This window comes from Puma concolor, chromosome C1 (assembly GCF_028749965.1).
Source record: "Puma concolor isolate L17-30 chromosome C1, mPumCon1.1.hap2, whole genome shotgun sequence".
Taxonomy (NCBI): Eukaryota; Metazoa; Chordata; class Mammalia; order Carnivora; family Felidae; genus Puma; species Puma concolor.
The window spans coordinates 23,197,235-23,218,404 of NC_141674.1; the positions used below are offsets into that span (position 1 = coordinate 23,197,235).

The window sequence follows — 21,170 nt, forward strand, 5'->3', positions numbered from 1 at the left end:
GCAATGCAGGGGCTCCGGACTTAAGGACTCGCCAAGGTCACACAGACCCGGATGTGGAGCTGCTGCTCACACCGAGGTCTGGGCACAGGCTGTCCCCCTGCAGACCCCATGCTCCCTGTCACCGTCACTGTCACCAAGTAGGACAGACACTCGCACTTTGCAGGAGGGGACAGACAGGAAGGAGCCACTTCAGGCCCTGAGGACCTGAGGGGGCCACAGCAGAGGACACGTTCTGACCTGTTGGGAGGTTTGCCACGAGGGAGGAGAGGACAGCTCTTGATCTGGAGGAGGTGCCGTCTCCTCCTCAAAACCCCGGTGGGAGACCTGTGGCCGGGGGGTCACCTGGGCCCAAACCCCGGCAAAGATGGGGTTCCGTCCTGAGCCCCGATGACAACTCGTCCTGCCCCAGGTGCCTCGTTTCAGGCTGCACGCCCCAGAGAGGTGGGAAACGTTGTCCCCATTTCCTAGGTGAGCAAACTGAGACCCAGAGGGGCAGTCAGGTGCCCCAAGTCACACAGCACGTCAGGGAGGGTCCCAGGACTCTCCCCCAGCCCTTTTGACTGTGGACTTCATGTTCTATCCAGGGTGCCCGAGAAGCCTTTTTAGGGCCCCTCAGTCATGTCTGCTTCGGGGTCTCTAATACCCCCTCCCCCACCCAGGCTGCAGTTATCTTTGCTTAAAGACTCTGATACCCTGACTTAGGGACAAAAGGCTTGGCCATTGCCCATAGGAACAAGAGAGGGGAGGGGAGCAGGAAGATGCCCCTGGGGTGCTCCTAGCTAGTCCCCCACCCCGTCCTCCACATTTGGGTCTGAGCGGCCACCCCTCGCCCAGGAGAGCCCCGGACGGGCCCCGGGAGAGATGCATCCAGCCCAGGCCCTTCACAGGGCATCTCAGGGCAAGGGATAGCTGAGCACGGCCGGCTGCAGTGGGGAGAGAACCACCGTCTCCAAGAAACCCCCCTACCCATGCTTGGCCCTCGGGGGACAGGTTGCTGCTTCCTTGGGGGTGTCTCTGTGAGTGGAGGGTGGGGTGGTTTAGAGGGGTTGATCGTGGGCTACCGAGTGCCACAAGTGACAGGAACTAGCCCAGCTCGCTGTGACTGCTGCCGAACCCCATCCCCGCCCCCGCCGCCAGGCCGGCCATCCCATTCCTGGGCACATGCTGCCATCCTGTGGCCAGATTCCTCCATAGCAGCCCCAGGCCACTAAGATCCCTCAACTCTAAGATCCAAGGCCGTTCTTGAGATCAGCTTACCCAGTGCCGGGGGTCCATTTCACAGATGGCGAAACTGGATCACCCAGGTAGCAGCAGCAAAGGGAGGGTGAAGATAGCAGGAAATTTGGATTCCAACGGGCCTTGGCAACAGCCAAACCATCTAGGTTCTAGTGTGTCCAACTAAGTTTGAAATTCATCTTGGGGACAATAGGGAGCAAGAGAAGGTTCTTGAGCAGGCGTGTGACCTGATCAGATGTGCACTGCAGGACCATCACTCCGGTGTCTGTGTGCAGAATGGACTAAAGAACAAGGCAGGGAAGCCAGCTAACCTGCCACGGTCCCAACCAGTACAGAAAGGGCTAGAACCCCCTCTCATCATAGTGAGTTTGAACCTCGGAAAGAGTCCTGCCTTTGGAGCCAGAGATTCCAGGGTTCAAACCCCAGCCCTGCTGCTTACTGGCTGTGTGGCACTTTACCTCTGGCAGCCTTGGTTTCTCCGTTTGTAAAACAAATTTATTCAAGAGATCACTGGGAAGTTTGAATTCAAAATTGTGTGTATAACAGCTCGCACCTAGTGGACGATGGAAAAAAGGTAACTCAGTGGGGGACCTACATCTGATTCTGACCCCAGGAGCAGAGATGGCCCCTCCCACATCAACAAACCGTCCTGCGAACGGAGCTCCCGTGACCGTGACCCAGCCGCCCAGCTCCGGAGGAGGGGGGCCCACACCCAGGCAGCAGGCAGCCTCCGGGCAGCTCCTATCTCCTCTCATATTAATTGCATTTGCAGCTGGAACAGATGGGGTGCTGGGACTCCCCCCCCCCACCACCACCACCACCATCATTTTTCACAGAGCATTGATCCAGGAGAAAATCATGTAATTAAAAGAGAAGAAATGTAAAACAATCCCCTTAGCGGACTGTGCCGTCTTCCCTCCCTTGTAAATCCGTTAATGAACTGTAATTGCAAAGACAAACCCCTTATTGAAATCTGGTAACCAATTCACTGTGGGGCCAAGGGACTCCCATTGTAATCCAAGACCTGGGGAAAGACAGGAATGAAAAAAAAAATCCTAATTAGGTTGGTCCTGTTTATCTATACAGAAATCAACACAACAAAAATATCGGTTACAAAGTAACTTGCCATCTGCCAATAGACTGTGGGTGCCTTGGGGAGACCCTGGTTTCCTTTCTTTCTGGGACTTGTTTATAACCTTCTGTTAATCAAACTGAGAACAGGGAAAGATGTGGGGATTACATGGAGAGCGTGGGTGGTGTGGGGACTTGAAGCGGACGTGGGGAGAATTGAGAGGAGTTTGGCAGGAGTTTGGGGCGGGAAGACCCCAAGATCCCAGCCCCTGCCCAGCGGCATGGTCCCATGAGAGCTGGCTCCCCCATTCAGATTGTTCTGGCCACGGTGATTGTTCAATCGTGGCCACGGTGGTGGTTCGAGGGAGGGCACAGGACTCAATGTGAGCCTGAAGTCTGAACTCAGAGCTGGCCAGGTATGAGTCTGGGCTGTGGGGGCCTCTTGAGAGCAGGGCCTGGCTGGACATGAGGCCACTGGGGTAGAGACCGGAGTCAAGGGTGCAGAGAGCCGGCGGCCTGACGACATCGCGGAGCCCAGCCCCTCCGCCAGCGCCTTCCGTCACGGGGTCCCATCAACTCCCTTCTTGTGCTAAAGCTGGTTGGTGTGGTGTTTCTGTCACTTGCAACCCAGAGCCCTAACTCAGCCCATTCGGACCCACGGTGCCTGTGGTCCAGTCTCTGGGGGGTTGACCTGACCTGCTTCTCCCACCAGCCACCCTGGGACTCTCCCTTCTGCCGTGGGATGCCTTGAGCAGGACTGTTGGAAGCAGAAAGCAGCCCTCTCCCACTCCAAAATGGGTGAGTTCTGGGCACATAGCCCCCTCCGGGTATGTTGCTCTTGGAAAATCCTAAGGCTCAGCCCCAGAGGCCCCAAATCTCCCCAGCCCACCTCGGCTCAGCCCGGACGGGAGCCTGAGCCAGGCCTGACCCGGCACAAGGCCAACCACAGCCTCGGGCCCGTCAGTTCTAGCCTCTGGGTTCTGATCAGTCTCCCTGTGCCAACACCTTCTCCAACCCCCAGCCGGGTTGGTGGGGCACTCACTCCATGCCTGGCTCCCACCAGCCCCTCTGTGGGGGTCCAAACCTGCCCCCCTTTCCCTTGGGCCCCCTGGGGCCAGGCTCCTCTGGGGCCAGGCCCACCTTCTGCCGAGCTGTGGCCTGCTGACCACTGAGAGGATGACCGGGGAAGATATTGGCCACTGGGATCTGCTGAGCACCTACTATGTGCCCAGGGCTTAACATTCCCTGTCCCGGGCAGCAAAGCTAAGTTCACCTTGCTCTCAAGAAAGGTCCCTTGATAAGGCACACTAAGTCCTCAGCCGGCTACCACAGCCGGATTCCCCGGGAGGCTTTCTGTCCAGTGTCTGCCTGCCTCTCTAGACTGGGAGCACCACGAGGCCAGAGATCATCGGGCATTTTCCATTTTATCCTGAGTGCCTGGTCCATGCTCTGTCCTTTGGCGATGCTCAGTAAATGGGGAGGGAAGGAGGGGAGGAAGGAAAGAGGGAGGAGGGCAGGCTAAGACCGGAACTGCCCTTAGGGCCCCGCAGCCTGACTTCACCGTCCCTGCGCCTCCCTCCCGGAGTCACAGGCCCCTTTTCAGCACCACCTCCCTCCACACGCCCCTCACTTCCAGACTTCCCCTGCAGGCACAGCCCACAGATCCCTGCAAAGCCACCTCTCCCGGGGAGCCCCGCAGGGCTGGCCACCACTACGCCAAGCCCTCCGTCTGAGAGCCCTCAGCACGACCACTCGTGAGGAGGGTGCCGTTGCCCTGTTTACTGGTGAGGAAGCTGAAGTCAGAAAATGAAGGAGTCTGTCCCAGGCAAGGAGCCTTGGGGACTCACACCAGGACCGTTGACCCCAAAGACGGAGCCACTAAGCCCTCCGCTGTCGCTTCTCCATGGGGCGGTTCCTGGAGGCTCCGAGACCGATGCTTGGTCTCTGCCAGGCCAGACAGGTGCCGGGGCGCTCTTCTGTCTTGTCTGACTTCATCAAGGAAGTGTTGACAGCTTTTGGTCCTTGAGTGACACCATTCGTCCCCTTGGAGAGTCTCCTGGTTTACTCTTGGTTTCTGGATTATCTCTCCGTGTAGCGGATGAGGAGCTAAAGCTCACGGGGAGATGGGACAGCTTGTCCAGGCTCATAGAGGGAGAAATACCGTAAGGCTGGAATGTCGGCCCAGGAGCGCAGGGACTGGTGTCTGTTTCTGGGCTCCGTTCTACCCCTGGGGCCTGGAAGAGGGCCTGGTGTGGGGGCTGGGCAATCGCTTGCTGCAGAACTAAAGGAGGGAGCTGGCTGGCTGTCCCCAGGGCCTTGCAGGCTCACCCCACCCTCCACACCTCACCTCCCTGAGCCCTGGAGCACTCAGGCCAGAGGCAAGGCTGTCCTTGTCTTTGCCCCCTGGCGGAGCTGGAGGATGGGTACCCATTAATGTGACACAGCTGGGCCAGAGCCATCGTGTGCGCTCTGGGGCCGTCTCCCAGCAGGGAACGGGTGTCCCAAGTGGCACCACCACCGGAGGCCAAGTGGCTGCAGTGTTTTGAGGAACATGGGTGCCAGATGGGAACAAGGCAGGTGCTCAGGAACTGGCAGGTTTGAATGTGTCCCTGAGGCCAGGGAACCACCCCCTGGAGGCACTCTGGATGCAAGGGGTGGGTGGGCACTGTTCTGGGTGCTCTCCACGCATCTTCTCATTTCCACCTTGCAGCGCCCGCGAGGCGACACCGGCATCCTTCTCCTTGGATGTGGACGGGGGACCCAGAGGGGCGAAGGACCCTGCCAAGTTGCCAGGCAGCTGAGGCACAGGCCCGGAGCCCAGGGTGGTCCTGGAACTGAAGAGTGAGCCCAGGACACCAAGGCCACCCCGTGGGTAGGAGACAGAGGTGAATGATCAGCTGAGTCAGGGCTCTCTCGCATTGCATGGAACAGAAACGGGCTCAGCCGTGTCTAACGTTGATGAGAGGGTTTCCTGGGTGTCCTGTGAATAGCCAAGGCAGGGAATGGAGCCCGAGGAGGGCGCCAGAGAATGCGACCCTGCTATGGATTGCAGGTGGCCACAAATTCTTCCCTGCTCTCTCCCCATGGAGAAATGGCATGTGCCTCCCCCCGCCCCCCTGCATTTGGGCTGGCCTGAAACTGCTTCGATCAAAAAAGTGCTGGTGGCTCAGTCAGTTGAGCGTCTGACTTCGGCTCAGGTCATGATCTCACAGTTTGTGAGTTCGAGCCCCGCATCGGGCTCTGTGCTGACAGCTCGGAGCCTGGAGCCTGCTTCGGATTCTGTGTCTCCCACTCCGCCCCTCCCGTGCTCACAGTCTCTCTCTCTCTCTCTCTCTCAAAAATAAATAAACATTAAAAAAAAAGTGCCTCCAAAGTCACACAGTGCCAAAGTGGGGCCATAAACCTAAAAAGCTTTTGGAAGCCCTGAGCTGCCACGTAAGAAGCCGCGTTCCCCTGCTGGACAGACTGTGGGCGAAGGCAAGGCCCTGAGACTACGTGGAGAGAGACCGAGAGAGAGGCCCAGCCTCGCAGCCGGGCCTCCCCGGGCAGCGGTCACGCGAGTGGGCCCGGCACAGGTGAGCGGGCCGTGCTGGAGGCCGCAGCCTGGTCGAGACCCAAAGGAGGGTGGCCCCAGTCACCACCAGGTGGAGCAGGAGAACCAACCAATGAGCCCAGCCAACCCACAGGACCACGCCAATAGCAGGTGGTTATAAGCCACTAAGTGTTGGGGGTGTGGTGGTGTAGTTCTGCCTGCTTGAACTGCCTCTCAGGAAGACCGCTCAGGACGGCCTGAGTCTCATAAGGGCCCTTTACATGCTCTCAAGTGTGAATCGAGCAGTAACACCAAAATTGGGCCATTACACAGGAATGGGTCCCGAAAGTCACCCAAGCTCCCCCTCTGGGAGACAAGGGGTTGAGATTGCATGGGGTGGCGGATGGAGCATGGCTCCAGAGGGACCTGGGAGAGGCCGACAGATCCGGGCAGGGCTGTAGGGGCACGTGGAAGAGGGGAGTCTTTCTCCTGTGCTGTCCCTGAGGCGGGGGTGTCACTGCCCATGCTGGGGACGGAGGCAAAGCTGTTGAACTACAAGGAGACCCCGAAGAGGACTCCAACATGGGTGTGGGGGGCAGGGGGCACCCAAGGCCAGCCCAGGTGCAGCTGGGACCCTCCCGCCATCTCTAACTCACACACAGACACACACACACACACACACACACACACACACACTCAGCCCATGGGCTCCTGGTACAACCTAAACCCACTCTTTCTCCAGCGCCCTGAGGGTGACAGGGCGCTCTACTCAACTGTAAGTCCCTGAGGGGCAGGGACTGTGTCTGTCTCCCAGGCCCCCATCTCCCCACTGCCTGACATGGGCATGTGCTCTGTGTTTGCGGTCTGCATGAATGAATGAATGAATGAATGAACCCTTCTGGTGCCATCATTCTTCTTTCTCTTTGATGTCTTGCAGTCCTAGATTCAAGTCCTCTCTCTCCAACTGACGCTCGGCTGACGCTCTCCCAGTGACACAGCTTTCCCATCTGTGCCACGGGGGTGACTCAAGTCCGTTCCGGGCAGGGCTGCTGGAGGAGGAAGCGAGACCCTGTGCGGGCAGGACGAACACGGCCGCCTCCACCACTGTGACCGCCACAGTGGCCACCCCGCAATGGCCCCCCCTCACCCGGCCACCCTCGCCACTCCTTTGTCCCGCTCCCCAAATGACCACGCCGCCCCTGGCCTCGTTCAGGGCTTAACTTAAGTCATATTTAATTGCTCTTCAGGAGGGAGTCGAAAACTCAGAAAAGAGATTCACAGCACTCGCAGTCAAGAAAGGGTTAACTAAAAAAAAATAGGAATATATTAAGCTTTGGATTGGAAAAACAAAAAATGCAAACCCAGTCCCTCTCACACTCACCCCTGTGTTCTCGCTCATAACACACACGCATCCCTGCTCCAGATACACACCCGCCCTCAGGTGCACACACACACACACACACACACACACACACACCCAGCAGGGCTGGTGGAGGAGGGGGAGGCCTGGTACCCTCAGGGCCTGTCCCTCCCCAACCCCCCCCCCCCACTGAAACAGCAAAGCTAAACTAAACCCGGGCTCTAGGGACACACGCAGGACTCCGCGGGCTGTGCTTGGGGTGGGCGGGGGGGCAGACACAGAGGCCGTGGCGGGGACAGGCAGCCTTAGACGACTCTGTTCTCCAGGACGGCCAGCCGCTTACTCACAGCTTCCAGTGGACTCGGGGTTAAGGAGAGACACAGGCTGACCAGCACGGGGTAGTGACACGGCTGTGGTGTCTACACTCGGGACCCCGCTTCCTGTAGCTTTAGGCCTACTGGGCCCCCCACCCGGGATCCCACCTCACCCTGACCGAGCAGGGGTTGCTGTTCCTGGCCCGGCCCTATCTGAGCCGAGACCGGTGGTAGTCGTGTCACAGAAAACCTGAGAAATGGGGAGTCCCCGAGTACCATGCTTTCCCCAGGAAGGCTAGGACTCTGTATGCGTGTCTAGTCTCCAGAGCTTGGTTTCTGCCTCAGTTTCTCTGTTGACCTTCTAGGAGCCTCTGCTTCCGACAGGAGCAGTCCCAAAGCTGGTGCCAGCCCATCTGGCCAGAGTCCAGCCCGGCTCCAGAAGGAGGCAGGCAAGGCAGAACCACCGCCACCACCCCTCACACAGGGGCGAGGCCCCCTCTCCCCTCCGCGCGGTGCCCTGCCCCACCCCCCTGCCCCCTGCAGTGGCCTCTGGGAAAGGATATGTTTCCTGGTCAGGGCCTGCAGCAACCCCTCCACCGTGGTCTGGAATTTCACAAGGGACTCGCAGGCACACGGGTCTTCCTCTGGAGCGGACGGGAAGTAGGGGGAGAGAAGGGGGGGGTGGTGAGTGGTGGCGAGGCAGGGGGGCGCAGGGCAGACACGACCCAGGGCCAGGACAAGGGAGTCTTGGGGGAGCGTGGGCTCCGAGAGATCTGAGAAGACAGAGAGGCGTGTAGGGTTCTGAGGCCGAACTCCCAGGAGTGACCCTGAACGTCTCCCCAATCCCTCAGAGCCCTGAGGAAAACCTCCAACAATAACACCTCCACGCTGGTCACCTACTATGTGCAGGACACTGCCCCTGGGAGCCTCTATATCCCCTTGGCGACTTCGCCCAACACTTGAGGTTTGAAAGCATGAGTCCCATTTCACAAACGAAGAAGCCGGGAAGTGAAACAACTTGTCCATGGCCCAACAGCTAGCTAGAGTCAGAGCAAACACGGAAACCCAGGCAGGTAGGTCTGGCTCTGGAAACCATATCCTCTACCATGGGAGAATCAGAGGAGGTAGTAGGGTTCAACTCCTAGCTCCTCTGGTTATTCACGATTGCCCGCCCCCCCCCCCCGGCTTGGCTTTCCTGTCCGTCAAATGGGAATGATCATATCCCACCAAGTAGGATCAAAATATGTCTGCTGGTTGCTGAAGTGAAACTGACCAGCCTTCCTCGTGGTCCTGCCAATTCTTGGTGCCCCCCACCCCCCGCCGGCGCCTGCTGTAGCCGGTTCCAGGATGTCTCCACGATCTCCCCCTGGGCGCCCCGCCCCCCGCCCCGACCATCAGTGCCATCTCTGGCCTCACTAACCCACACAGATCTTCTTCTGCAACTTCTTGCCGATCTGGTCGATGGTCTTGAAGTCAGCCGTGTAGAAGTAGTGTTCGGCCACGGGCTCTGAGGCGATTTCCCTCAGCTCGTCCTCCACGGCATTGCCCACACCCACAGCAAACATCTTAAAGCCTGCCGAGAGGAACAGGATGAGTGACAGTGGCCATGGGGGACGGGGCAGCCACGGCTGAGGCTGCTGGGGAATGCCCGCGCAATCAACACAGACACCTCCTGGTGGCAGCTTCTGGAATTGCAGGCACAGAGGACGGTAGGAATTGCGGGACAAAGACAGCATCCGTTGAGATTCTGCTACCTGTCAGACCTGCACTGATTCCCTGTACTGGGAGCTTTATAAGTGCATACGCCCCACAAGTGTCCACCTGGTGGCTATTATCACTCTCATTAAATCGGCGATAAAACTGAGACTCAGGCTTGTCCCAAAGTGGGGCTACCTTCCAACAGTTGGTGTGTCCTTGGGAACATTCAGCTGGAAAATTTCCCAGCCCCACCTACATAAGAACCATCAGAACCAGCTGCTTGCTTTTCTGGGGCCTCCGTTTTCTCATCAGTATAAGAAAGAGGTAGGAGCGCCTGGGTGGCTCAGTGGGTTAAGCGTCCGACTTCGGCTCGGGTCATGACCTCGCGGTTTGTGAGTTCGAGCCCCGCATCTGGCTCTGTGCTGACAGCTCGGATTCTGTCTCCCTCTCTCTCTGCCCCACCCCCGCTCACTCTCTCTCTCTCTCTCTCTCTGTCTCTCAAAAATGAATAAACTTTAAAAAAAGAAAGAAAGAAAGAGTTGGGCAAACCGATCCCCCCTCGTTCACGTTGAACGTGGGTTGAGGGCAGCGAGCAGAACAAACTACAGTCGAGCTGTTCCATATTTGTCCTCCTGGCCATCAGTGGTGTTCAGGGTCCAGACAGCACCTACCAAGGTCCTTGGCCTTCTTGGCAGCATCATTAATGTAGTCCTGGCTCCGGCCGTCAGTGAAGACGATGCCCACCTTCTGGGCACCGGGCCTCGCCCCGCTGGACACGGTGAAGGAATTGTCAATGAGGTACTTCAGGGCAGCCCCGGTCATGGTGCCCTTCTCCATGTAAGACATGTTCCGCACAGCCGCCTTAATGTCCTTCTTCGTGTGGAAGCGGCCCAGCGGGAACTCCTGGCGGACGGAGCTGGAGTACTGCACCAGCCCCACTTGGGCCAGTTTGTCCGACACGTCCAGCGTGTCCACGATCTGATTGATGAACTTCTTCACCAGCTCAAAATTCTCCGGCCGCACGCTTTTGGATCCATCGATGAGAAAGACCAAGTCAGTGGCCGAACTGCCACCACGGCCGTTGCATACTGGGAAGGGCAGAAAGGAGAGGAGGCGAAGCTTAGGGACCGCTTGTTCCTCGCGACCGCTGGGTCGGGTACCCCTCACACACCAAGCTCTGTCCCGGGCATTATCCCGTCCCATCGCGTCCTCAGAACTCCCTGTAGAAAGCCAAGGCTCCTGGCCTCGTCTCACGTAGCATTGCAAACTGCAGCTCCAAAAGTCGCGGCACCAAGATTTGAACTCAAGACTCTGTAACTCCTTCCACCATTACTAAACCCGCCACCCACCGCGACAGAAAGAGGGCCACAGTCAGAAGATAACTTTCTGCAGACCCCAAGTTCTGGAAGGCATCGCTCGCCTTCGCAGATTGGTCCAGGAACAAAGGGCAGAGAGGAGGCTCCGAGGGGCTACCTAGAGGGTGGCCAAGCCCCAGCCCCTCCCCTCCCCACCCTCCCCCGGGGCTTGCCTGCCTCCAGCCCACTGACCGTTGCAGGTCTTGCCATCACTGTTCAAGGCGAAGCCCTCCCGACAGGCGCAGGTGTAGGAGCCCGGGGAGCTGAGGCACACCTGCTCACAGTCGTGGTCTCCTGTGACACACAGGTCTGACACCACTGTGGGGACAGGAGGAGACTCAGAATCTCATAGTCACAGGGCCTTGGACATCTCGGCCAGGATGGCCCTTCACACACCCAGAGAAACTGAGGCCCCCCAACTAGGTGAGGTCCAAGTCCCAGGCCCTCCGTCCAGGACCCGAACCACTGGCCGCCCCTATGCGGACTCTCTGAGCCCCGTCTGGTCCAGCCCCTCCCCTATTGACTCTCCAGCCACGCCCCCACACCGCCCCTCCCCCTGCCCTGGCTGCCCAGACGCTCAGCCTTGGCTCTGTCCATCCCCGTCCGACCCCGCCCTGACCTGCCCCCCCCCCCACCTGGACTCAATCCCGCTGTCCAGCCCCTCCCCGATGCTCTTAGCCACGCCCATGCCCCATCCAGCCACGCCCCCGTTATGTCCCCGCCTCCACACCCCCATCCCTGCCCCGCCCCTTGCTTCCCCGGAAGCCCCCTTTCCTCGTCCAGCCCCGTCCAGCCCCTCCCAGCCCCGCGCACCGCAGAAGGCCTCCTGGAACTTCTTGGACAGCTTTTCGATGACGCTGTAGCTCTCCACGTAGTCGACGTGCTCGTCCTGCGGCTCGCTGGCGATCTGCCGCAGCGTGGCCTTGTCCACGCGGCCCACGCCGATGGCGAACAGCTCAATACCGCTGGCCCGGGCCCGTGCAGACACGTCCCGCACGCTGTCCTGGGGCCTCCCGTCCGTCACCACGATAACCACCTGCGACACGCAGGGCGCGTGAGAGGTCTTCCTCCCGCCCTGGGCTGGGCTGGGCTGGGCCCTCCAGTAAGCCCCCGAGATCACTAGCAGAGGAGGACACAGAGGCCCCAGAGGCCTGCCCAGCCTTGCCCAGGTCACGCAGCTAGTCTACTGCAGATGGGTCTGACTCCCCGCCACGGTCTTGCCCCAGGGAGGAGGACCTGGCTAGCAGAAGAGGAGAGAGGTTTCCTCTGACTGAAAGACCCGGCTGAGGTGTTCTCCCCTCTGACTGGGGCCTCTGGATCTCTCCCCCTTCAGGCAGACACCTCTGTGATCATCTGAGGGCAGGACCCTGCCTCCCTCCTCAGACTGGGACCTCTTGAGAACCCTGCAGTTGAAGTGTGTCCGACACCATGCAGTTCTGCCCATTGGCCACCAGAGGGCGAGCGAGGCTAGCGAACGGCGGCTCGGCCTCCAGTCTGGCCATCTTTCCCCTCTAGGCCCTGGGAAGGGGCCTTTTCTCCCTCCGTCCCCCAGGATGCTACCTGCCCTTTCCGTGGGGGAAAGCACTGTCTGCCCCCCTCCCACAACGCTCCTCTGTTTGTACCCTGGGAAGGGAGACAGAGGGGACTCCGGGGCCGGTCCCAGCCCTGGCCACCCCGAGCTCTGCTCCAGTCTGGGGCCCGGAATCCAGCCCTGCCGGCTGCTTCTCTGCTTCTGACCTGGGCCTGCTTCTGATTCCCGGGTCCCCACCCTGGGCCCCGGGGCCCGAACCCCTGGCCTGTAGTGTGGTGATTAAGGCAGGCCTGGGCTGGAAATGCAGCTCACCCTCCCGGTGAGATGATTCATGGTAAGAAGCCAGGAAGAGGAACTATTCTTTTCCGTATCCCTCCCGTGGACCCCCTGGGGAGTGGTCTCGAACCATCCCTTCCCCCAGAGGCCTAGACTCACCTAGCTATGACCGTCCGCTGCCCCAGCCTGTCCTATTCCCCCCGCCCCCCATCAGTCCAGCCTTGCGACCCTGAACCCACCTTGTCGGGGCTTCCCACAGGTGAATTCCAGGCTGGCCACCCACTCACCCAGACCCGATGGAACTCTCTCTCCCCCGCTTGTCCACCCCGGGCTGACACCGTTCACTAGAGGTGTGACAGCCACAGATGTCACCACCATCCCCTTCACCACGTCTCTCCGTCAGGATCACCCCAGGCCACCACATCCTCCCAGTGATCGTGACCGTCAACTTCCTGTCAGGGTTTGTAAATGGCCCTCACGAGGTATGACCAACAGGCCGCCTCATAGACCTGCTCTTTGAGGCCTGTCACGGCCGGGATTACACGCTGTTGTCTGTAAACATTCCTACCTCTTATTAACGGGGCAGGATGCTTAAGCCCCGCCCCCAAGCAGGACTGCATTCACTCGGCACTCATATGTCAGGCGTGTGCTCCATGGGGATAAGAAGTACATCCCCTGGGGCTGGGGGCCTGGGCAGATAAGCGGTGACTCCTTGGGGCCATCGAGGGCTCTGAAAGGGAGGCGCGGGAGCCTGTGGGAGGAGAGAACACCTGACCGGCCTCACAGGCCCCGGACTGAGCCCTGGAAAATTACCCCGTGGGCACCAGGTCCGTGCAGCCCCTCCACACACCCTGCTCAGAGCCCTTCCTGACGTCAGCTTGTGGCACGTCGTGTCATTTTTCTGAACCCCTGCCCTCGAAGGCTTTAAACAAAAAAATAAGCTGGGGTGCCTGGGTGGCTCAGTCGGTTAAGCATCTGACTCTTGATCTCGGCTCCAGTCATGATCTCATAGTTCGCGGGACAGCGAAACTGCGATAATCAAGTGCTCGCCAGATCGGGGTCCTGGGGTCAGACGGTGGATAGAGCGGGTTCAAATCTCAGCTCCGCCAATTAGCTTAGGCGGGTCTAATCCACAACCGTAAGAAGGCCAGCCCGTCAGGTGCTCTGAGAATCACGCAGGTGAAGCTCTCAGCACACAAGACGCCGGCGGGGAGGGGCGGGCACGTACCTTGCTGATGTCGGGGGACCTGGCACGGCCCCCCTCGGCGTCGCTGAAGGCTTTGGTGATGGCGAACTGGATGGCCAGACCGGTCATGGTCCCCGTGGACAGCGGCCGGATGCCGCGAACGGCCCGCAGCAGCGCGGCCTTGGAGCCGTGGGCCCGCAGGGGGAACTCCTGCTTCACGGCGCTGGCGTAGTTGACCACGCCCACCCGGGTGGCGTTGGGCCCCACATCCAGCGACTCGATGACCTGGGACAAGAACACCTTCACCTTCTCGAACTCCACGGGCCTCACACTGCGCGAGCTGTCCACCACAAACACCAGGTCGGCGGGCCGGGTCCGGCAGAGGTGCCCTGCGAGGGGGCAGGAGGGGGGAGGCAGAGGGCAGGGGGTTGAGGTCAGGGGCTACTTCAACCGAGACTCGAGGCCTTAGGCAGTGTAGACTGAACCTGGGCCAGCCTTCTGTCAGCGTGTGGACGGCCCCAGCAGGCCATTTGCCAAAGGCCCCACCGCTCAGCCCCGTGGGAAAGACAGAGGCTCAGATCTCGGCCCCGGGGAACTCACTTCCCCTGCCTGAGCTCAGTTTCCTCTGTACAATGAGTCTGTACAATGAGCTGACAATCCCCTCTTTACAGGATCCTTCGGGGGCCCAAGCAGGAGTGCGTGTAGGGCACGAAGCAGGTGTCCAGCGGGGAGCAAAGGAGAAGGCAGCCTTTAAATTGTTGCAAAATTTTTTAATGTTTATTTATATTTGAGAGAGAGAGAGAGAGAGAGAGAAACCGTGCACAAGTGGGGGAGGAGTGGAGAGAGAGGGAGACACAGAATCCGAAGCAGGCTCCAGGCTCCGAGCTGCCAGCACAGAGCTGGATGCAGGGCTTGAACCCACGAACCGTGAGATCATGACCTGAGCCGAAGTCAGATGTTCGACCGCCGGAGGCACCCAGGCGCCCCAAGAAGACAGACTTTAAATCATGCTTCTCGGGTTTCAGCCCAAGGTGGCTGCCATAGCAAGGGCAGCATTTCTCCCGGCGAGGGAGTCAGGGGGCGGGGGAGGGGGGGAGGGCACAGCCCCAGAGCGGGGGGGGGGGGGGGGGTGGCATGGGCAGCACAGTGCCCATGAGCTTGGCCTCTTTCATCTCAACATCAAAGTCAGTCACCGAAGTGGACCCAGCTTCCCTCAGCCCCGGAACCTTCTGGCTGGTGTCCCTGGGCAGGGGATAGGGCAGGGTTTCCTCGTGGCCATCTTGGTAGCCTGACCAGGTGGGCTCCTGAGACCTATCCCCAGAGAGGCAGGTCTTCCCAGACACCCCAGGAGGCAGCAGCATGGCTGGAACGAGGCAGATCAGGGTTCGAATCCCGGCTTAGCCGTTCTGCAGCCCTGAGCAGCTCACTACACCTTTAGGGGCCTTGTCCGGGGGGAGGTGGGGGGAGAATAAGGCTCGCTGTTTAATGCTGTCACGGGCCTGGGCCTGCAGCTGGGCAAGGCTCAGTACAAAGGCCCTTCCCTCTGCGTTCCAGAACTGAGCAGAGCTGCTCCCTGGTGAGGGTGCAGGAAGGATCGAGAAAGGAAAGGTCTGCTGGGCTGTCCCAGCCCCCCAGCCACAACGCCCTAAGTATCAGAGTTCCTTGAGGTACCTTAGAAATGACCTTGCAGACTCTTCCTGATCCCCACTAGTTAAGGCTACAGATGGGTAAACTGAGGCCCAGAGAGGGTGAGGGAATTAACCACACCCCAGAGTAGAGGATCAGGTGCCAGGAGGCTCTGGGGCTATCTCACTATGTGGTCTCAGACAGGTCCTCCCTTCTCTGGCCTCAGTTTCCCCACCTGTGCAGGACGAGTTAGGCGTTCCAGGATTCAGTGCCCAGGGCTAAAGCTCTGGGAATGGAACAGCAGGTAGGACCCCACCCCGAGACATGCTAGAAAGGCTGGAGAAGGGAGCATGGAGCCCTGGCCACCCCAGAGTGGCACTCAGCGGAGCCGTGGGCGCGGCCCCAGGCTCGGTGCGGCTCCAGACCTCAGCTGGCTCTCGGTGTAGCCTCTGTCCTCAGGGAGACTGGCCTTTGCACCATGCATGGTCCCTGAGGGCGGCCTGGGAGCTGAGACGCCCCAGCGAAGGCTCTCAGGCCGCAGAGAGAGGTCCCACTCGCGTCCCCCAACAGAGCCGACTGAGGGTCACCCCTGTCCTGACCCTTGTGAATGTCACCATTGCTGTCTGCTCCTGTGCCAGCCTCCGGCTACCCCTGCCTCCCTTCCCCCCGACCCCAGCGCACCCTGGATCCCATTTAACCTCTGCTCATCTCAGTGCCCAGCCGCCCCCCCAGGCTGTCGGCCAGTGTGGCCCAGCTCACAGGGACCCCCCTCACCTCTGGACTGGGGGGCGAGGCCCAGCGTGCACGGGGCCTGGAGCCACAGCAGGAGGCCACACAGCACGAGGCTGGTGCCCGAGATGGCCCTCATGGTTCTGGCAGCGAGGGCGGCAGCCGGCACAGTGGTGGGGGCCGCTGGGGTCCAGGTCTTATCAACCTCTCTGCCCAGCCTCCCAGCCAGGCGGCCCCCCACTGGCGTGGGGGTGGCTGCCCGGGCCCCTAGCCCCTTTGGGGGGCGGGGCCGGGGCTGAATGGAGGTGTGTGTGCCCAGAGAGGGAGGGAGACGCCTGGCCTGGGCTCAAGAGGCCCCTCCGACCACAAGGGTTCCTTTGCCTGCCTGACGAAGGAACTAGAACGGCAGCTGGAACTCAGGAAATCTCGGGTGGGCGGAGGGCGGCTCCTCCACGGGGCTGGAGCCTGCACAGACCCAAAGCCGCCCCTCCAAGCCCGGGGAAGCCTGAGGCCCGGGCCCTGCCCTGCACCCTCAGCCCCCGCCCCCCCGTCCTCTCACCTGCCCCCGCTTCCAGCACGCTCCCCCTGCACCGCCTGGGCTGTCCCCTGCCTCTCCCCGCACTCCCTGCTCTGCAGGGACAACTGGCTTCTCAGAGCTCCGCTCCGGGCCTCTCCGGCAGGGTCATCCGCCCGGAACGCCCTTCCCTCCCATCCCCTCTCTGCCTAACAGAGTCTTTCCAGATCGTAGCTCAAACCGACACGCGTGTGCAAAGCCGGGAGAGGGAACGGTTACGAGCGCAGACCTGAAGCCAGATGCCCCCGGGGCTTGCCACCCGTGTGACCGTGGGCAGGTTGCTTCCCCTCTCTGTGCCTGCCTCCTAGGGTGGATGAGGGGAGCGGGGTCAGAGGAAGTGTCTCACGGGATTCCCTCGACAAGCCTACCATGACACCGATTTTGCAGAAGAGCCAGAAGTGGAGAGACGAAGTGACTCGTCTCAAGTCGCACCGCTGAGGGGTATCATCACCAGAATAGGGCCCCAGGCGGGCGCTCTCAGCGCCGCCCCCCTCCCCACCCCCACCGCCCCGCTTGCTTGGGTGTAGCCTGGCGGAGGCATCACCTCTCCCCGACTCCTCGAGGGTTAGGACCCCCTCCCCGTGCTTCCCTACACCGTGTGTCTCACCCACGAGCTGGTGAGAGTCTGATTGGTTCATTCATCTCTGCATCCGGGCCCCGCCTGGGATCTGCACTGAGAAGGCAAAAATAAAGGCTCGTACAGAAAGGAATATAACCAGGCATGGCCCCTGGCGCTGCAGAGAGAGGTCCCACTCGCGGTGCCACCCTAGGAGGCAGGCACAGAGAGTGGTTGACGGGTTAGAGTAGGAAGAGCAAAGGCTTGGCCAACTGACATTCTGTTACTGAACAGCTGTGTGACCTAGAGCCGGTAACTTAACCTCTCTGAGCCTCAGCTTGTTATGTAATGGGAATGGTAGTTCTTGGCTTGCCTGCCTCACTGGGACCACGTGAGGAAGCAGTGAGAAGACAGCAGTAGAGACGAGGGTCAAAGGCGTCTCATCTTTCCCGAGGATGGGATCATCGACATGTCAGACCCGTGTGCCTCGCTCTTCGTAAGTTATACCTCAGAAAGAAATGTAAAGACTTTTTTTTTTTTTTTTAGGGGACACAACCAGGGCGCCCGGGTGGCCCAGTGGGTTGAGCATCTGACTCTTGATTTCAGCTCAGGTCATGATCTCACGGGTTCGTGAGTTCAAGCCCCACATCGGGCTCTGCCCGTTTGGGATTCTCTCTCTCTCCCCCTCTCTCTCTTTCGGCCCCTCCCCTGCTCTCACTTTCTCCGTCTCCCTCAAAGTAAATACACAGAAACTTTAAACAACTAAAAAATAAAAGCGCCCCACCCAATGTTCGCACAATCTTGACCAGTCACGGCGGTCACACTCTGTTATGTGTCTCCTTGTTCTCCAGACAGACCCGTGAGGTGAGCAGCTCCAAGAGCATCAGCCCATTTGTCAGACGAGGCAACTGAGGCCCGGAGGAGCCCGTGACTTGCCTGAAGCCACCCAGCCGGTTCAGGGACGGAGCCCAGCCTGGAACTCAGGCCTCTTGCCTCTTGATGCCCCAGTTTTAGAGAACAAGGAAGCCAAAAGCATTTCCCTTTGCCGTTTCCCATTGACATTTCATTTATTCCTGACATTCATAGCCCTCCCCAGCCCCAAACACCCACTGAGTCTGCCGGTTCCTTTCCCCTCTCCCACTGTTAAGTGTGATCCTTTTCTGCAAAGACACTGCAGGGCATCGTGACCGCTCTGCTTCTCGCCTCCCCAGTTTGGGTCTCAGCCGGCTCCCCCCGCTGGCCGCCAGCGCCCTCTGAGCGGTGGGGGGGAGGGAGGGGGGGCTTGCGCGTCACAGTCACTGCTGAACCGCAAGACCCGGCACGAGGCCGGAACAAGGGATCCCGTGAGCAAATAAAGAAATGAATTAAAAGAAGAAACAGATGACGAACGGGCTCCATTTCCCTGTGAACCGACGAGGGTCGGAGTGGGGTCGGCGGTGGTGACCGTGGGGCGGGGGGGAGGGGGGCGCAGGGTGCTGCCCGTGACCTTGCTGGAGGTGCACGAGGGAAACGTGAGCGGCAGCCTCCTGGCTCGGGGTCCCCTCCCCGATGCACGGGGCTGTGGCCAGACTTCAGGGTACACAGCTCTCTTGGCCGGGGCGGCAGCTGGGCCCATGAAACAGCTCTTTCAGCTGCACGTCTGAATGGCCGTTCTGTGGACCCCTCAGAGGAACACAGGCACCTTTTCTGTGTCACCCCTCCGCTCATTAGCAGGGCCACAGAAACGCGCCACAGGTAAGTCTCCAGGAGCAGAGATAGGGTCCCCCCAAAAGGGGGCGGCTTTCACATGCCACGGCGGGAGCAAGGGCTTTGGGGGAGGAAGTTCGGCACATACGCTGAGGAAAGAAGATAAATATTTGTGTTTTCGGGATGTGAAGCCTTTTGTCCCCCAGGAATGAAAATCGGGAACGGAGTGTCCGGTACGAGCCAGAGGGGAAAAAAACGCTCGCGAGTCAGACAGGCAGCCGTGAAGGGCTCTCACTGTTCCCTCTCCTTGTTTTCACATACCTCGGGTTTCCAGAAACTTAAAGCCTCTAGTGTTTTATCCAAGGAAGCGTTTGCGATCAAGCGAGAGGCCCCCGGCAGGCGCGGCTGTGTACGAAGGGCACAGGACTCCCCTGCCCAGGACCCAAGACTCCGTTCTTTTCCTAAAGAGCAAATCCTGGTCCTTCACCACCATCCCCCCCCCCCCCCCAACCATCCCAAACATCACAGTTTGGCCGGGTCCACGCGTACCTTTACTCTTGTTTATTTACTCTGCCTCCTGAACTCCAAACCAGCCAACTCACTTTGTGAGCAACGTTCTCCCCCTCCGAACACATCACAGCCGTGAAATCCCCGGCTCGAGGCCCAGCTGGCGAAGGTGTTCCGGTACGCCTTCAAATAAATTCGAAGCTAATTAAATTCAGCCCCTGCATCCGCGCGTGGCCAGAAGTTACCTCGGGTTCCGCCGGGCCTCGAAGTGCAAAACACCAGAATCACACCCAGCCGGGTGTGAGCCCCGGTTCCTTCACCCACCAGCTGTGCCGACTTCAGGTGAATCCCTTCACTTTTCCGCTCTTCCGTGTCACGTCTGCAAAGCTGGGACCTCCGCGCCGATGTCACAGGGTGGTTGGGAACGGCATGCGTGAACACCGCATCCGAGTTTATTTTTTACTTTTTCGTTTTCGTGTTGCCTTCTCGTATTAGCTAGGGTAAGCAGACTGACAAATGAAGCCTCAAGTGGCAGTGGCCTAACACGAGGGTGTGTTTCTCTCTCGTGACACGGTCCGGCGCTAGACAGGTGTCCCCCCTGCCCAGACTCCTCCCAAAGCCACCTTCATGTGACGATCCCACCGTTTCCAAGTCCTCTGTCTCTGGCCACAGGAATGAGGGCGAGACGGCGAGTGTCAGATAAGGAGTGCACATCACCGGCCTCTGCCTAGACGCCCAGGGGCAGGACGTGGGTGTTTAGTGGGCAGTGACACTCGGTCACCCTCCCCAAGGGCAAAAAAGGCTTCCGTTGGCCCTCTATCACTTCTAAAGGAAAAGTCACGCTTAAGCGAGTATTCAAGCCTCTTCACGATCTGGTTTTTGCCACCTTTTCCAGGCCGTTCCAGTCTCCCTCCCTCCCCTGCTCCGTCCCCTCTCTTCTCCGCCCCAGAGCGAGTCACTCCCTCCTCCGTGTTCTCTAAGCATACATTTTCCCTCCTTGCAGCAGGGGCCATGTCGGGTTTTACGCTTCCAAGGTAGGGCCCCTGCCTTTTGCACGAGCGCGTTATTCGTTATCCGAGTGTGTGCTCAGTAAACGGGGCCTCGTTTTGCTTGGGGGGAAACATAAAGCCTTGACTCTCAGGCTCTGAAGGAGACTCGAAGGTCATCCAGAGCGGTCTGTCCACCCTGGCCACCCATCAGAGCCAGCTGGAGAGGCTGTCAAAAATACAGAGCCCGCCGGAGTCAGATGCCCTCTCAAGGCCAGCGGGCCAGCCCACCCCCCTTTCCGTGGGGGATGGCTCCCACTGTCAGCCAGGCTGGCAGAAGGAATGAGCGTTTGGAGGAGAGGCTTTGGTCTAGCGCTGGAAGCCACGGCAGAGCCAGCTGGGACCCCTCAGGCCCTTGGGGTTCACCTACAGCCACGGGCAGTTCCCACGCACACGGACGGGGAGCGGGGCAGCCTGGGGATTTCACGTTCCCCAGGGCGGCCCTCAACCAGTGAGGGACAGGAGCTGCGGATAAATGGCTTCCCCACTCCCTGCTGGAAGGTTCTGACACGTACTTCTCGCGATTCCTCCGAGGGTCTCCAGCAGGATTGCGCCCCAACTGCCCGCAGAAGTGGCCCGTGTACCAGTGCACCTTTTACTGGGTTTCACCCCCTCCTGGCCTCCCCTCCCCTCTCATCGTGTTTCCTGGGGGCACCCCCCCCAAGTAAACTACCTGCACCCACCCAAGTCCTTGTCTCAGGAGCTGCTTTGGGGAGAACTTGAAAACAAAGGCAATGCAAAGCCTTTTCGGGTGTGGAAGACCGAGACGAGGATGTGTTTGGGGGGCCCTCCTGGGGGTGAGGGGGAGATCAGGCCTCTACAGCGTTTGGTTAAGATTTTTCAGAAGAAAACTACAGATTCCCAGGGTCCACCCCAGACCTGGTGAA

General features: G+C 59.8%; 1 protein-coding gene across 1 annotated transcript; it reads right to left on the reverse strand.

The window, feature by feature from the left end:
- Positions 1 to 7,047: 7,047 nt before the first annotated feature.
- MATN1 (matrilin 1) lies at positions 7,048 to 16,391 on the reverse strand. Its single transcript, XM_086716259.1, has 8 exons — positions 15,960 to 16,391; positions 13,602 to 13,948; positions 11,380 to 11,602; positions 10,759 to 10,884; positions 9,883 to 10,299; positions 8,934 to 9,086; positions 8,077 to 8,157; positions 7,048 to 7,554 (listed from the first exon to the last, which is right to left on the reverse strand). Exons 1-8 carry the CDS (start codon positions 16,051 to 16,053, stop codon positions 7,505 to 7,507), a joined length of 1,491 nt encoding a protein of 496 aa, XP_086572385.1. The 5' UTR covers positions 16,054 to 16,391; the 3' UTR covers positions 7,048 to 7,504.
- Between the last annotated feature and the right edge of the window lie 4,779 nt (positions 16,392 to 21,170).

What these genes read in the sequence shown, in the direction of transcription:
- MATN1 (XM_086716259.1), bottom strand. Translation starts at nt 16,053, where the DNA reads ATGAGGGCCATCTCGGGCACCAGCCTCGTGCTGTGTGGCCTCCTGCTG. An exon ending in GGTCCCCCGACATCAGCAAG is followed by an intron (nt 11,603 to 13,601) that starts GTACGTGCCCGC and finishes TGCGTGTCGCAG; the next exon opens with GTGGTTATCGTGGTGACGGA. An exon ending in CAAGAAGGCCAAGGACCTTG is followed by an intron (nt 9,087 to 9,882) that starts GTAGGTGCTGTC and finishes TCCTCTCGGCAG; the next exon opens with GCTTTAAGATGTTTGCTGTG.